Source organism: Rhipicephalus microplus, chromosome 9 (genome assembly GCF_043290135.1).
Source record: "Rhipicephalus microplus isolate Deutch F79 chromosome 9, USDA_Rmic, whole genome shotgun sequence".
In the NCBI taxonomy this organism is placed as follows: Eukaryota; Metazoa; Arthropoda; class Arachnida; order Ixodida; family Ixodidae; genus Rhipicephalus; species Rhipicephalus microplus.
In genome coordinates this window covers 49687292-49705095 of record NC_134708.1, presented here as the reverse complement: position 1 = coordinate 49705095, position 17804 = coordinate 49687292, and the positions used below count along the sequence as shown (strand labels likewise).

The 17804-nt window shown below is 46.3% G+C and overlaps 1 protein-coding gene across 1 annotated transcript; it reads left to right on the top strand.

Annotated features, from left to right (window-relative positions):
* Window positions 1–1295: 1295 nt before the first annotated feature.
* Window positions 1296–14739, top strand: LOC119163810 (uncharacterized). Its single transcript, XM_037415880.2, has 2 exons — window positions 1296–2002; window positions 12084–14739. The coding sequence occupies exons 1-2, from the start codon at window positions 1477–1479 to the stop codon at window positions 13208–13210; spliced, it is 1653 nt and encodes a 550-aa protein (XP_037271777.2). The 5' UTR covers window positions 1296–1476; the 3' UTR covers window positions 13211–14739.
* The last annotated feature ends 3065 nt before the right edge of the window (window positions 14740–17804 follow it).

The window sequence follows — 17804 nt, the reverse complement described above, 5'->3', positions numbered from 1 at the left end:
AGGCATGCTTTTCCAGCGTAGGGACCATGCTCGATCTGAATTTCTCTAAAAATGTCAAATGTGCTTCTATTGCCATTGTTAAGAACAAGGACCCGTGGTCGCGACTCTAAACATCAATGTTTACTTCGTCCGTGCTAGCTTCGCCTTCTTACTTAGTCGTTCCCTTCTCCGAGTCTCTCGCGCCTCCCCACAAGCCCACGTACCACTTTTTTATTTTTAAAAGCCATCATTGAAATGACACACGTATGTACACTGTCTTCCTTTATGAAAGGGAACACGCGAGCGCGTGGCCTGCGTTCTCTGGCGACTGCCTACAGGACCATCAGATAACACATGGTACTTTGCGACCATCAACAGACCGCAAAAGAGAAGACGTAGGCTTTTGGTGTCAGATATGGTTCTAGGGGCCCTAATGAAATCAAGGAAATTAATGTTTATAAAAACCTGCTTGAGTAAAATCAAATAGCTTCTCACAAAATGATGTTATGTCACTGGTTGATGATGATGTGGTGCGTGTGTATGAAACTCATGCCGCGTGTATAGTGGCTTAGCATTAATAAATATACAGGCAAAAAATATCCCTAGCTAAAGGCAAAAGAAAAAAAAAACGATTGAGGAGGATGTGTGAGACGACCTACTACATGAAAAAAAAAAAAAGGTGGGTGGGGATCCGTGCGGTCTAGCTCTCATCTTTCAAGCGCCGCTCACGGCCGCCTGCCCGCCCGGTCAACTGGTTGGTGTTCTGTGGCCCGGTCCAGGTGGCCGTGGGCCGTAGACAAGCACTGCAAGATACTGTAGAGAGCCGTTGAAGAGAGAACGACAGGGTACATCATTTAACAAAGCAATTGATTAAGTTTGATGGTTCACACAGAGTCACATACGTGTCCTTGAGCGTGAACAACACCTGTACCACGTTACGCGTTAACGATGCTTGTAGATCATTATGACATGTTGAGCACTTGATATGATTGCTGTTAAGTAACGAACAAAATACTACTCATTAAACTAATCCTATGATGTACACAAAGCACTTTCAGTTTCGGTTTAGTAATTGACCCGTGGTCTCTTTGCGTGTATCTATTCCACAAAAGTGTATACACATAATATTTGTTCACCAAAATGACAGAAATTCAACATAACCAAACACCAGAAACGACATTTTTAGAAAAAAAAATCCTTTCGTGTAATTGGTCTGATACGTAAAAACCCAGTGGGAAGTAGTATTTCTGTGGGAACATCCATCATCATCGAACCATGGAAGAAGAAATATAGCCAATAATAGCCAGAAAGCTATGCTACCCAAGTATCTAGTAACGTTGATGCTACCTATGCGTCACGCAGATCTGGGACTTTTGAATGTGTTATCCTATTGTTATTTGCATTAGTTATTCAAGGTTTGAGGGTAACTTCATTCCTGACCGCTGTGTAAAGTGAAACCGCGACGGGCGACGTTTTCTAGGTGAAACTCGCGTAATAATGGCCTTCTCTATAGTTCATAGCCTCCTAACTAAAGAAGGCGATGGTGCAATGGACGGCATTCTGGCAGCGACTAGTGCAGTGACGGATGTGAAACCGAGTGTTGAAGGCTTGCTTGAAGAAAATCATTATGCGAATGAAGTTCCGATGGACTTGAAGCCTATTATTGATCACGGACATTATGTGAATGCACTTACGACGGGCGTGAAATCGTGTGTTGACCATGGACATTATGCGAATGAATTTACGTCGGACGTGAAGGCGAGTGTTGATCACAGTTATTATGCGAATGAAGTTACGCCATTTGTGGACGAGAAGCCGAGTTTTGATGATGTACTTCATGCGGATCAAACTGCGGCGGACGTGGATCCGTGTGTTGATCACGGACATTATGCGAATAAAGTTACTGCGGACTTGAAGCCGATTGTTGTTCACAGGCATTATGCGAATGAAGTTACGGCATTGGTCAATGAGAAGCCGAGGGTTGATGATGGACATGATGCGAATACCGTTACTGTCTGTGAAGGTAACGTACACTATTTTTGATTATCCTTGGCATGATTGCAATTAACTGAGGTGTGCTTCTTCACTCGTGTTGTCAAACGTAGTGCGTAGTGCTTATTTCATTAGGTTCAGGCTTATTGCAGATGCGTTATAGCAGTGAAATGCAAGAAAGTGTTCAATGAATGCACAATATGTAGCCGTCCTGTTTGTTTCATACTAAATGTTACTCATATTTTATTTGGTGCCTTTAATCAGCTCGGTTATTAGGATGCTTATAGGCAAAGAACTAATAGCTAGTTTATGTGAGAACATGCCTTTAATATCGGCGGTAGCGGTCGCATTTCGGTGTGGGCGAAATACCACAGGCGCATGTACTTAGACATAGGTGCACGACAGAGGGCCAAAGGTAGGCTCAATTTCCAAAGCTATGCACTTTTATGCCTCATAATCGTGTGGTTACTGAGAAATTTGTACTGAGGCTCCCATTATAATACTTTTCCAACATGATACCAGGCATTGCACACGATTACATGCAGCCAGCATTGTGAAGAGCGTACGTGTGGGCCTTATTTACAATTTTGTGCATACTTATTTTCACAGTGTGCTACCAGGCATTTATTTACTTAATATGGTATGTTAGCGCTCCCCTAATTTCCCAAAAACATAAATGGAAGGGCCACTCAAGGGCTTAAAATTGCACTCTTCGCCGAAAGTGTACTTTCCGGTACCATCTCTCTCGGCATAGTGTATTAGTAATTGAGGTGCTCCGCATACTAGTACACTGTACTCCCGGAATACAGTGTCTTGAAATATACTGCCTAGTGTACTGAGCGCGTGCATTCCGTACGAGAGAGGGTGGCCGCGCATGCGATGACTGCACTCAGATGCCATAAGCGGCGCTGCGTGTCGAGGGGTTGCACGAACGCACGAAATTCGTCTCGTTCTGTTGCTGCCAGAGTCTAGCCACGTCTGAAATCAGTGTATGACAGCTGCCATTTGATTTACTGTGAAGTTCGGCGGCGCCATACGTACACTGCAACACCCTGAGATGTTAAAAGCTAAGCGGCAATGCAAAGAAAAAACATGTATTGTGCCGCTCTGTCAAAGAAGTTATCCGTTGAACAAGGAAAAGGTGTTTTGTTCCCTGCACTAACAAATCCAGCACGGTTTCCTGAATGTTCAAGTAGGATCAAGAGGGCAGACAGAAGGCTGAATTCGAAGGCTGTCGTGTGAGAAAAGCATTCTGAGAGTGACTCCACCGAACTATCTTTTCGGATTAGGGTGAACGGTGTCGAGAATGAAATCGCCGTTTAGGCAAAATTTCAAATAATAATGTTGATCTAAAAAATTGAAAATACCCTTTTGAATTTCATTCACAAGTTTTTCTCCCATGCCAACGTCGGACTCCCTTTACAACAACGTTGTGTCATATGCGGCGAGTGTCAGATTATTCATTGGCATGTTATCATTCTTTTTTTTTCACTGGAATCCTAATAGAATGCAGGCTAAGAGGTAAAGGTTTTAGGGTCATCTGTGATAATTCTTGCTCTCAAGAACAATGCCCATTTGAAAACATAACTCTGGTGGTTATACTGTCAAAGGTTTTTAACATGAATTTCTTTGCGTACTGCAACCACATTGAGCATCAATCAATCAATCTATCTGTCTGTGTGTCTACCTACCTACCTACCTACCTACCTACCTACTTATTTACCTTCCTACCTACCTACCTGCCTGCCTGCCTGCCCGTCCGTCCGTCCGTCCGTCCGTCCGTCTAATCGCCTACGTCTGGGTGCCCTCATGATCACCCTCTTAACCTAAGGTCTTCGAAATACTTTGCAAGAAGAGCCAAATGTTCGTGAAACGCCAATGCTGGTTCCAGTGTTGACTATACTATTTCTCGCATTTATTGAGCGTCACTTCATAATGTTTCACCTGTAGTGAATAAAAAAGACGATACCATCAGGTCAGCTATCATCAGCACAAGAAAAAGGCACGAGATCGGCGATCAAGCACCGTCATCTGGGTTCGCCTGCCTTCCTTTAGAGCTACCACCCACTTGCTGAGTCCTTCAATAAACCCCCTTTACATTTGGTGGATCGTGCTGGGTAACTGCATCACCTACACCCTGGAACTCCGATCCCGCACCCTGCCTTCGACCATGCAAGTTGACGCTGCCCAACAGACAGCACCTGTCGCGGCTCCTACTTGCCCCGGCCTGGTTCACCAACAAGACCCCCCGATCTTTTCGGGCGCCGAAGACCAGGACGTCGAGAACTGGCTGTCGTCCTACGAAAAAGTCAGTGGACCAAACAGGTGGGATGACGCTGCTCAGTTGAGCACCGTCAACTTATACTTGGCTAATGTGGCGAAACTGTGGTACACAAACCACGAATCCGAGTTCGAGAACTGGGCCAGTTTCAAGCAGGCAATATCCTCGGTTTTCGGTCGCCCTGCCGTGCGGAAGTTGCGCGCCGAACAACGCCTGCGCTCACGGGCACAAGAACCTGGCGAAACGTTTACAGCCTATATCGAAGATATACTCGATCTCTGCAAGCGCGTCGATGCCGCAATCAGCGAAAGTGCCAAGATCCAGCACATTATGAAAGGTGTTGATGACGACGTCTTTCAAATGCTCCTGGCGAAGTCTCCTGGCACGGTGTCTGAAGTGGTGACTCTGTGCCAGAACTACGACGAATTGCGACGGCAACGAGCTCTCACCCGTCGTCCATTTCAGCCTAACCAATCACTCGCTGCACTGGACGTCGTACCTGACCACTCCCGCCTTCTAGCACAAATGAAAGACTTTGTTCGTGAGGAGGTCGCACGTCAGCTTTCCCTCCTGCCGTTTTGTCAGCGCCAAGAGCTCCCGCAGCAGCAGCAAGAGCAACCACCGACACTGTTAGTTCCCATGCTCTGACATGCACTTCAGGACCAGATCGCCGACGCTATGCCAGTGCCCTTTCAGCAGCAAGTTGTCGCCGCGCCTCTTACTTATGCTGACGCAGTAAAGAGGCAGCAGCCACACCAGCCCTCGCCGTTCAATGGACTGCCGCATGTCACCGCTCCTACTCAGTCTTCCGTCGCATGGGCTCCTCCCCTCGCTACCACAGCCTCGACTCAGCCGTATGCTGCGTGGGCGGCGCCCCTTGCTGCAAATGCCTGGCGAACGCGCGATAACCGGCCGATCTGTTTTGCGTGCGGCGGACCTGGCCATATCTCCCGATACTGCCGTCGTCGCGTGCCCGCCTACACAGACGTCCGACCACGAAGCAACTACATGGACCGACCACCTTTTGATTATGAAAGTTCGGATCGTCAGTCAAACACGTCTTCCCGTGACTATCCAGCAACTTCGTCTCGTCGCTCACCTTCACCCAATCGACGCTCCTTGTCACCCATGCGTCCACGACCAGTCCCTCAAAATGAGGGAAACTAGCCGTCGCAGTTCAAGTGGCAAGAACTGCGCTATCGAAATCTTTAAGTCCTCGCACCTTGCCGTCAAATATCGTCGAAGTTTTTGTAGACGGCGCCCATGCATACGCTCTTGTGGATACCGGTGCCGCTGTGTCTGTTATAGACGCCAAACTTTGCCGCAAGCTCCGAAAGGTGACCACGCCGCTTGATATGTTCTTACGTGCAGCAAATGGAGAACCTGTTCGACCTATAGCCGCCTGCACTGCCCGTCTCAAAATTGCGGAGGACCACTACATTGTTGAGTTTATCGTCCTTTCCTCGTGCTCTCATGACATCATACTTGGCTGGGATTTCCTATCCCGTAATTGTGCCGTTATAGATTGTGCCCGTTCCGAACTTGAACTGCTTCCGTTCTTCGACCAGCCCTACGATCACACTAATCAAGCCGTGCACAAGCTAGTTGTCAAAGAAGACACTGACATTCCACCGACAACAGCTGTTTTGCTCCCTGTGGTCTCCGACGGCATGCGTGATGAAGTAGCATTTTTCGAGCCATCAAGCCTCTTTTTAAGTCGGAAACCACTTCTGCTCCCTTATTCAGCCCTCTCAATTTCTAATGGAACCAGTGCTCTCTGCCTTACCAATCCCTTTCCGCATACCATCAAACTGTTTAAAGGCGAGTCTCTTGGATGCGTACAGCCCATTGATAACGGACAAATTTTTACCGTGCCGCAAGAATCATCCCAAAGTGACCTCGCCGCCGTCAGTGCTCTTCACCACTCTCATCTACAGGCTTCAAAAGTGTTCGATTCGGCGATCGCAGACGGACTGTCACCATCTGAACGATCTGAACTCCTCCAACTGCTGTACCAGTACCGCGAGTCTTTTGATGTTGTTCAACCTTCACTTGGCCGCACTTCTACCACTCTACATTAAATCGATACCGGCTCCCATGCGCCACTACGACAGCGACCATATCGTGTTTCTGCGGCGGAACGCCAAGTTATTACCGAACAGGTGAACGATATGCTGCAACGTGGAGTCATTCAACCTTCACAAAGTCCATGGGCCTCACCTGTAGTGCTCGTTAAAAAAAAAGGATGGTTCCGTTCGCTTCTGCGTGGATTACCGACGCCTAAATAAGATCACTCGAAGAGACGTGTATCCTTTACCCAGGATCGACGATGCCCTTGATACTTTACAAGGTGCCGAGTTTTTTTCATCATTAGATTTGCACTCAGGGTACTGGCAGGTCCCCCTTGCAGATGCCGATCGACCAAAAACAGCCTTCGTGACACCCGACAGTCTGTATGAGTTTAATGTCATGCCCTTTGGCCTCTGCAATGCGCCTGCCACCTTCGAGCGCATGATGGACTCGGTTCTTCGGGGTTTGAAATGGCAAATCTGTCTCTGCTATCTCGACGATATAGTCGTCTTTGCGCCAGACTTTGGAACACATCTCGAGCGCCTCAAACACGTCCTCACGTGCCTGAAAAATGCCCAGCTCCAACTCAACCTCAAGAAGTGTCACTTCGCTGCTCGGCGACTTACGATTCTTGGGCACGTTGTATCAAAGGACGGTATACTTCCAGACCCAGCTAAGTTACGTGCTGTCGCCGACTTCCCTAAACCAACGACTATGAAGCAGTTACGGAGCTTCGTGGGGTTATGCTCCTACTTTCGCCGGTTCGTGCGCAACTTCGCCTCTATCATTGCGCCTTTGACCAAACTTATAGGCAGCACCACTGATATCTCGTCATGGTCTTCTGAGTGTGGCCAAGCCTTCTGTACCCTTCGTCGTCTCCTCACTTCGCCACCAATACTGCGTCACTACGATCCTACGGCAGCAACTGAGGTCCACACCGATGCCAGTGGTGTCGGCCTCGGTGCGGTTCTCGCGCAACGCAAGCCTGGATTCGCCGAGTATGTCGTCGCCTACGCCAGCAGAACTCTTACCAAGATTGAATCAAACTACAGCGTCACCGAGAAGGAATGCTTGGCGATCATTTGGGCGCTTGTCAAGTTCCGCCCATACCTTTATGGCCGTGCTTTTGATGTAGTAACGGACCACCACGCATTATGCTGGTTATCTTGGCTTAAGGACCCATCGGGTCGTCTTGCCCGTTGGGCTCTTCGGCTTCAAGAATATGACATTCGCGTGGTATATCGTTCCGGCCACAAGCATGCCGATGCTGATGCACTGTCACGATCTCCCCTATCCCCGGACATCGCATCTGTTTCCTCGGACAACACGTTGTCAGCGCTTGACGAGGACACCATCTCTTCTGCACAACGCAATGACCCATGGATCGCTTTGCTTCTTGACGCGTTATCCGAGGCACCGACACTTCCAACCACTCGAACCCTGCGACGCCAGGCTCCGCACTTCAGTATTCGGGATGGCCTTTTGTACCGGCACAACTATTCAGCAGATGGTAGGAAATGGCTACTAGTCATTCCCCGAACTCTGCGCTCTACCATCTGCGCGTCGTTTCATTCCGACCCGCAATGTGCTCACGCCGGTGTTTTCAAGACCTACGAGCGCGTACGAAAGAGGTATTACTGGCACGGAATGTTTACCTTCGTCCGCCAGTTCATTCGCGGCTGCCACAAATGTCAGCGGGGGAAAGGCCCGCCACATCCTGCAACAGGTTCATTGCAGCCACTTCCATGCCCAGACCGCCCATTCGACCGAGTAGGAATTGACCTCTACGAACCACTACCATTAACAACGGCAGGCAACCGATGGGCTATCGTGGCAGTGGATCATCTAACATGGTATGCTGAAACTGCTGCTCTCCCCACAGCTGCAGCACAAGACGTCACAACTTTCATACTCAATCGTTTTGTGCTTCGTCATGGTCCTCCTCGAGAACTCCTCAGTGACCGAGGGCGTGTTTTCCTCTCCGATGTAATACAAGCACTTCTTCAACAGTGCCATATGGTTCACCGGAAGAGTACAGCCTACCACCCACAGACGAACGGCTTGACTGAGCGGTTTAATCGTACTCTGGGGGACATGCTCGCTACGCATGTCGCTTCTGATCAAACAAACTGGGACCTCGTTCTCCCATTTGTTACATACGCGTATAACACCGCTACGCAAGTCACTACCGGGTTTTCCCCATTTTTTCTCCTGTACGGTCGCGAACCATCACACACCATCGACACTTTACTGCCACACTCGCCAGATCCCTCCGAATGCCAGCCTGTCTCGGAAGCCGCTCGTTACGCAGAAGAGTGCCGCAAGCTAGCCAAGCGGCTTACTACATCCGACCAACAGCGCCAGAAGGAGATCCGTGACGACGACCATCGTTCTGCACAAACGTTCGTTTTTGGAGCACTTGTATGGCTTCATGTACCGCCCTGCGCCCCTGGTGTATCACCCAAGCTACTCTCCAATTATCATGGTCCCTACCGCGTGGTCGAGCGTACTTCACCCGTGAACTACGCCATTGAACCCCTCACGCCACCGAGCGACCGTCGTCGGCGTGGACGTGATATCGTTCACGTAAACCGTCTGAAGCCGTACTTTGACCCGCTTGTCCCCACGTGTTAGATCGCCAGGATGGCTTCAACTTTTTCGCCGGGGGTAATTGTAGTGAATAAGAAAGACGTTGATACCATCAGGTCAGCTATCATCAGCACAAGAAAAAGCCACGAAATCGGCGATCAAGCACCGTCATCTGGGTTCGCCTGCCTTCCTTTAAAGCTACCACCCGCTTGCTGAGTCCTTCAATAAACCCCCTTTACACACCTAATAAAAAATTACAACGGAGTCACCTTGCATAGCATTGATTCCCAAGTTACGTGAGATCTGCGTCTTTTTTTTTTTTTTTGCGGGCAGTAGCGGATGGCAATATGTATGCCACGAAATGATCTTCATTTGGTATTGCATAGCGCCAGTACTGTGAAACCAATCTAGTAGTTCTTATACATTAAAGCATTATGTGAAAAAACACTCCAAAAATGCAGGAAAATAATAGTTGGCCCCGCGGGGCTCGGCCTCCTGAATGGTTCGCAGCACTTGCGGAGCGCAAGGATTGAACGCAAATGCACCCACTCGCACAGCAGCGCACTAGGCGGGCGCTGCCGGCAGCCATCAGCTGCGGGGCCATCTCCTGGCCCGCGCCCCACCACGGTGGTCTAGTGGCTAAGGTACTCGGCTGCTGACCCGCAGGGCGCGGGTTCGAATCCCGGCTGCGGCGGCTGCATTTCCGATGGAGGCGGAAATGTTGTAGGCCCGTGTGCTCAAATTTGGGTGCACGTTAAAGAACCCCAGGTGGTCTAAATTTCCGGAGCCCTCCACTACGGCGTCTCTCATAATCATATAGTGGTTTTGGGACGTTAAACCCCACAATCAATCAATCAATCAAATCTCCTGGCCCACGCTCAGCACACTAGGCAGTATATTTCTAGACACTGTACCCTGGGCAATCATCTCAACAACCGCCATGTTGGATGTACACTCGCATCACCGATAAATCGTGAAAGTTGCGAATAATGAATGTGGCCATAGTGTAGAAACCAGTATTGTAGCAGAACAATATTCTTCTATGGGGTGAGGATTCTCAGATGAGCCATCAAGTTGTTGTAAAGTATACAGTATAAATAATATCTTACTTCCAACATAAACGAGACTATCTACTTGGATACTGGTTCTTGAACTAAAGGCAACTATTAGGTCAATGTTGATTGTTGAAGTAGCAGTCCAAAAACCTTGTAGTATTAGTTGTGCCAAGGAAAAGTCTATTTTGAAATAAAATCATGTTTTTGTGGTCCGCATCGGGTTAGCGCACATCAAATTACCCGCCTTAAGAAGTGGACTGATTGGACTGATTCACATCACTATTGCCACGCACAACGTTGCCCGGCTTTGCTGCTATAGTAGCAGCAGACCGAAAGCAGCGGGAGCAACAGGAGCAACAACGTCCATTGATCAATTTTGCGTCATTGGCTCCGAGAATGAAGACGTTTGGTTCAACTGCACCCCGCTAGATGGCACCACCTGTCCAGTATAACTACACGAAAATTGAATTTTTGAAGCACTCGTGTTGTTCCCCGTAGTGATGTCCGGCGTAATTCTTTCCAAGAATCAAACAGAAACGAACAAGCAGCATTTTATTGCGTCTCTTGATACACGGTAGGTTCTTTAATTAGTGCAGCTGGATTGATTACTAGTGGTTAATTGTAGGTGGTCCATCTGATGTCATTGGGATACTTTTGAAAATGTCCTACTCCGGCGCATTTTTCGTTGTGTATTTACCTTAGTTTTTTTGTAAGTAGGGCACTGCTGTTCATAATATTGTCGTCTTAGATGTCGTCCTCCATTGAGCTCTCACTATGACATAAATTGTTATTTGAATATAGTGTCCCTTTAATATAACGTTGTTTTTCACTTGTGTAGCCATACGACAGGCTTTTTGTCTTGGGGAGCAGGGTTCTCGCCTGAAAGCAAGAAAAAAAAATAAAGCATATGCATTATGATAGGGTTAATCTATGTATTGCATCAATGCTACTAACATGCTATCAGACTTACGTACTGAATATGAATAAATATTTTAATAAGTGCATAAAACACACCTATATTTGCACAACTCCCCAGGAAAGTAGCATTTGTGACTAAATCTCTAAGCTGGATGGCTGATTTAGAAGTCGCCACACTGATTACATTCCTTATAGTGCACTTCTGTTGACAATGGAACGTGTATGGTAGCCCCACTCCCATTTTGACTTCTCAGTCGAAAGCACCAAGTTTGCCGTCTGTATTGTCAGTGGGTTCCTGCTGAAGATTGCTCTTGCAAGTGCATCATTCCGCTTCATTTACGTAGGCGAAAATCTGGTGGAGATACATAACAAAAAAAAATATTTTTCAAGTTCGAAAAATAATAGCTTCTTGTAGTTTCATTAATTTTTATCTAATACTTGGAGCTTTCAAATGAGGTGCATATTTTTAGTCTGATCACCAATACGAATTTTCTGACACTGAATACAGGGGTTTTCCCCCTAAATATTGAAATTTTCAATTTTTTCAGACCATTTGCTATGGCTTTCGTGCCTAAATTATTATTAATTTGTAATATGTTAAACAGGACACCAGCACATTTGTGTCTCTCGAGCTTGCCACGCTCCCAATAACAAATCCCTGATTCGGCAACCTAATTCGATATTGCTCATCTGAAAAGTCCTCGGGGAATTGATATGCATAAGTAAGTCATTATTTTTACAGTTAAATCGCTTCATTACCTTGTGGCAAATGACATTTTATCGCATGCATTCTAAAAACATAAAAAATAATTGTTCTTCCACGCTCTCTAGCTCAGTCGGCGCCAAACTGCAGACTCTCATGATTAGGAAGGTAAATTTTTGTAATGGAAATATACGACTAGGATGAGTTAAAAACTTCAAAAAAAAAACATGTGAAAATTTTTTCAGCCATATTCAAGGGGGCCAGAAAAACACTGGATGATTTGATAAGGAATGACCCAGATGGAAACTTGTATTAAGCATGTCCTGAATAAATGTACTGCTTTGTTAAAGCAACACATTTGCACTGGCAAAGGTTGTTGTATAAACTGATTTATAAGTGCAGAAATTCTTGTTATTTTGCTGCTCAAGTCTAGTTCTATGTATAGTGTGGGATATATGATTTGCATTGCCTTGCGGTGCTTTCTGTGGCTGTGCAGGTTCCTTGCCTACAGCATCTCGTGACCAGTACCATCCACTCGTGTTTGTAGAAGATGGACTGCATTCCTGCCGGCAGTGTGCCTATACGACCACGGATAAAGGACACATGAATATGCACCTTCGCCGGCACACAGGGGAGCGTCCCTTCCAGTGTCACCTTTGCCCGGCTACTTTCACTGTGAAATTTCATCTCACAGAGCACATTCGCACCCATACCGGAGAGCGTCCTTTCTCCTGCACGCTATGCAATGCATCCTTTTCGCTGAAACGAAGCCTGACGGAACACTTGCGCACCCACACAGGAGAATGTTCCTTTTGCTGTGTTCACTGCAGTAAATCCTTTTCAAAGAAATGTAACCTGAAGCAGCACATGCGCACCCACATGCCCAACCGCATTATAGAGCGACCCTTTTCTTGTGGCCAGTGCAATGTATCCTTCACATCCAGATTCCAAGTCAAGCAACATATCCGCACCCACACAGGAGAGCGTCCTTTCTCTTGTCTCTACTGCGATGCATCCTTTTCACGAAAGGGTAATCTCAGGAGTCACGAGCGCATCCACACAGGAGAGCGTCCATTTTCCTGTGACAATTGTGATGCAGCCTTTGCGCAGAGGCACAAACTCGTGCTGCACATGCGCACCCACACAGGCGAACGTCCCTTTTCCTGTGGTCACTGCGATGCATCCTTCTCAACCAGAAGCGACGTCAAGCGACATATGCGCACCCACACAGGTGAACGTCCCTTTTCTTGTGGCCACTGCGATGCATCCTTTTCACAGAAGCACAACCTCAGTAATCACGTGCGCACCCACACAGGAGAGCGTCCGTTTTCCTGTGGCCACTGTGATGCATCCTTTTTATCCCGAAGCAACATCAAGCGACATATGCGCATTCACACAGGCCAACGTCCCTTTTCCTGTGGCCACTGTGATGCATCCTTTGCACGAAAAAGCAGCCTTGTAGTGCACACTCGTACCCACATAGGAGAGCGTCCATATTCCTGCATCTATTGTAATGCATCCTTTTCCCAAAGAAGCAGGTTCAACCGCCACATCTTAGGACTTCATCCCAATGAAGCCCAGAAAGGCAGGGGTGCCATTGTTCCTAATGTGGAGGTAACTTGACTGATTTATTCTGCTAGAAGGTGACCTTGTAAAAAACAAAACTCTTTACTGCCGAGTGTTGCGGATTCACGACATGCTGGAAAACTCCGAGCAAGCAAGTGAAGAAATTTGTGCCGCCTTTAAAGGCAGTTGTGAAGCACTCACAAGGGACGTAGCTTTCAGCAGGGAAAATCTAGCACTGCCTTCTGTGAAGAATTTCATGCTCAAACCAGGTGTTGTGTAGCTGATGGTAGAGCTTCTCAATACATGCTCAACGTCTCTCACTTCATTTTTGATCCCCTGAGTAACATAGCTTAGTCTTCTGTAATTTTTGTGGTGTAATAAATGCAAGGTTGCTACTCAGAGCTGAAAATAAGAAAAGAATTTTTTCTTTGGCAGTGTGATAATTCAGGAACTAAACGGCCAAGATGCCTCGAAAAGTTTTCACAATCCTCGGCTGTTGAGTTTAGAGAGAAATAATTATCCATAGGAATTTCTTAGGTGTCTTCAGATGACATTGCAGATAATACAGGAAATTGAAGGTTTGGTTTGCCATGAAAGTGAATTATGTGGAAGTTTCCAGTGCTATGGTTTTAAGCACTGAAAAATAAATAATTACCTAGCTTATGAAATAGTTCACCCATGCAGAGTAGTATGCTCGACGTAACCTGAAGTCCCTTTATTTAGTGCTGCAACGGTAAGTTGGCGCGGTACCTGGGTGAGGTTCTCGGTTCTTGCAGTATTTTTTTTTTTCAAGTAAGGGGCAAAATCACAATGTAGTTATGAGGGACGCTGTAGTGGACAGTTCTGGAAATTTCAATTACCTGAGGTTCCTTATAGTGTGCCTAAATCAAAGTACACGTGCCTCTAGCATTGTTGCCTCCATCGAAAATGCGGTTGTCACAGCCTAGATTTGATTCCGCAACCTTTGAGTGAGCAGTCGAGCATTATAACTACTGGGACATCATGGTGGGTCAAGGTTCTTTGAGTAATGAGAAGTATAGAGTTTATTCAAAAAGGCAATTCTATATTTGATTAGATCAACTTCTTTTGCAAAGTTTTGTCTACAAACTGTTGATGACTACATCAAACCAAGAAATAAATTGAGGAAACCTGTATATGCCTGTGCATGGCTAATTAAGTAGAATAAGCATGAAACACATGAATAAAAATACCAAGAATGCAGTAATACATGTATGGCAGATATACCTGTTCTTGATTTTGTTTTGTTGTGCTTTCAGTTTTGCAGTGATGAGTTGATGTTTCCTGAGTGATGTTTGGATGTCTAAATTCATAGCCTACAAAAAAAGTAATGATGCTGATGTAACACTGCATAGCCATGGGGTCAGAGGTGGACATTTATATTTGTCAAAAATTTTTAAATTGTGGATGTGTATATGCAGGGTCCCTTATAAAAGGATTGTGCATTTTCTGAAAAAAAATTAATTTATTGATTGCTCCTGTACCAATGATTGAAATTCTTCTATCAGAGAAACAAAGGGCACCAAATAAAGGCCCGAAAGACAATGATGTATCGTCTTTCATACGGATGCATTGTTCAGAATGGTTGTGAACCAGGCTTTTGTAGGGAAATCAAAATGTTTTTTTTTTTTTTTTGCCTTTATTCGGTAAGTGTACTTTGCTTCCCTCGTCAAATGTCATCCTAACGAGATGGGTTTTTATCGAAATTTCTATTTTAAATTCTTCGATTACTCTCTCCCTGCATCAATACAATTATGGAGACATGTCTGCCACTCATGGAAGCCACCCCAGAAGTCCTCGATGCGAAATCCGCTCAAGACCGTTGAACGTTATTGAGCGGTTATTCACAGGGGTGTTCGCTCCAGCCCAGGAAGTTGGTAACGATGAAGGACAGGTGGCTAGAGGCATTGTCATGGTGGAGCTTGACCATCTCTTTGATGCCAGCCCTCACACGGACACCTGGCTTTTCAGTCTTGAGCACTTCCAGGTAAATGTCCGAGTTAACAGTTTATTCCTGTAGTACAAACTTAAAATGGGTGATTCTTGGGATGTCAAAGATGGCAATGAGCATCGTTTCGATGCGACACTCGCTCATGCACGCTTTTTTGGGCGGGTTGTTGGGTGTACAGAATGGGGTTCGTCGAAGACCTCCTCCCAGCCTTCCTTGAATGCCTTGTGCCGCGTCCCAAACTGTAACCTTAGTTTACAGTCATTCTTTAAGGCTTCTCGAAGCATCTGGAATGTGTCAGTTAGATTCTTTTCAAGCTTCACGCAAAACTTGATAGCGCATTGCTGTTCAATCAAATGCTCCATCGCGCCATGTTACCTGGTAAAAAAATAAGTTTGATGCAGACGCATGTCTTTCCGCTCGCAATGCCGGAGTGTACCAGTGACTGGCTGTGCTAGAAGGGCAGAAGCCACAACACATTGTCCGACCAATTTTTCCACACTTCCTAAGGTGGAGGCTAGGGGTAGGTGGTTCATACTTACTACAGAGAAAAAAAAAAGCACAGAATTCTCACAGCACACAAGATAAAGAAGGAGGTCAAGTGTTGCCTTCTTCATACTTTATCCTGTCAGAATTTGGCAGTTTTTTCTTTGTTAGTTTCTACATTGCTATGGATAGTTGCATCACAATACAATCATGTGCATCACTTTCATAGTGGAATCTGTATGCACACACACATACAAATTCAAGCACATACACCAAGCGTGGTTTAACCCACCTGAAAAAATTTCTGGCTACACCACTGTAATGTAAATAAATATACTCAAAGCCTTTATGTTGATAATTGGGAGTGACAATCATTTGCATCGCAATTATAGAAAGCATTCATGCTGAATGTGAAATAAAATGAAGCATGGTGCAACTAGCATTGAAGATGAAGTTGTGGGGACGTAAGTTGTGAGATGTTTCTTGTGAGTAAGCGTGTTTGAAGGAACACCAAAGAACTAGAATCAGGAGGCAATGTTACGTTCTTGTAGCACTAGAAATCTGTTTGCACATCATGAGACTGATGTCTATCTATCTATCTATTCATCCATCCATCCATCCATCCACCCATCCATCCATCCATCCATCCATCCATCCATCCATCCATCCATCCATCCATCCACCCATCCACCCACCCACCCATCCATCCGTCCGTCCGTCCGTCCGTCCGTCCGTCCATCCATCCATCCATCCATCCATCCATCCATCCATCCACCCATCCATCCATCAATCAATCAATCAATCAATCAATCAATCACAGGAGGTTTTCAGAAGCCTAGAATGGGAACAGTTAGGGATAAGAGTTAATGAAGAGTACCTTAGTAACCTGCGCTTCGCCGATGACATTGCATTGCTGAGTAACTCGGGGGACGAATTACAACTCATGATTACGGACTTGAACTTGTATAGCGCATTACGGGGAAGAAGAAACGGCCGAGCAGACCGACACAAGAGGACAGAGCGCTACTAGCGCTCTGTCCTCTTGTGTCGGTCTGCTCGGCCGTTTCTTCTTCCCCGTAATGCGCTATACAAGTTCAAGTACGACGAACCAACTCGCCCAATCTTCAACACTCGTGGATGATTACGGAGTTAGACAAGGAGAGCAGAAAGGTGGGTCTTAAAATGAATCTGCAAAAAACGAAAGTAATGTACAACAATCTCGGAAAAGAGCAGCTCTTCGAGATAGGTAATAGTGCACTTCAATTTGTAAATGACTATGTCTACTTAGGGCAGGTAATAACCGCAGAGCCGAACCACGAGATTGCAGTAACTAGAAAAATAAGAATGGGGTCGAGCACATTTGGCAAGCACTCTCAAATCATGACAGGTAGATTGCCACTATCCCTCAAGAGGAAGGTATATAACAGCTGTATCTTGCCGGTACTTAGCTACGGAGCAGAAACCTGGAGACTTACAAAGATGGTTCAGCTTAAATTGAGGACGACGCAGCGAGCAATGGAAATAAAAATAGTAGGTGTAACCTTAAGAGACAAGGAGAGAGCAGAGTGGATTAGGGAACAAATGGAGGTTAAGGATATCACAGCTGAAATCAAGAAGAAGAAATGGACAAGGGCAGGACATGTAGTGCGTAGACAGAATAACCGCTGGTCATTAAGGGTAACTGGATTCCCAGAGAAGGCAAGCGAGTTAAGGGGAGACCGAAGGTTAGGTGGGCAGATGAGATTAAGAAGTTTGCGGGTATAAAGTGGCAGCAGCAAGCACAGGACCGGGTTAACTGGTTGAACATGGGAGAGGCCTTGTCCTGCAGTGGACGTAGTCAGGTTGATGATGATGATGATCTTGTATCTATTTAGTTATCTATCTATCTGTCTATCTATCGATCCATCAATCCATCCATCCATGCTCTTACGTTTGGGTGCTCTTGTGGCAAGGAGGTTATATTAAAACTTCTGGAGTCGGGGTCTCGCATACCCGCCAATGTATCTAAGTGAAGCCGGGAGAGGTTCTTTGATATACGTTCCACATGGGTCTCCTTTGCGCATGTGTGGCCACGCCTGGCAACCATGGGCAGCGCTTGCTCGCGTCACTAGCAGACGCCCACGAGGACCGAACTAAAAATGTTGCTCTACACCAGGCCAAATCAAGCTTAGAAGAATAGGAAAAACAATTGCAGCATAT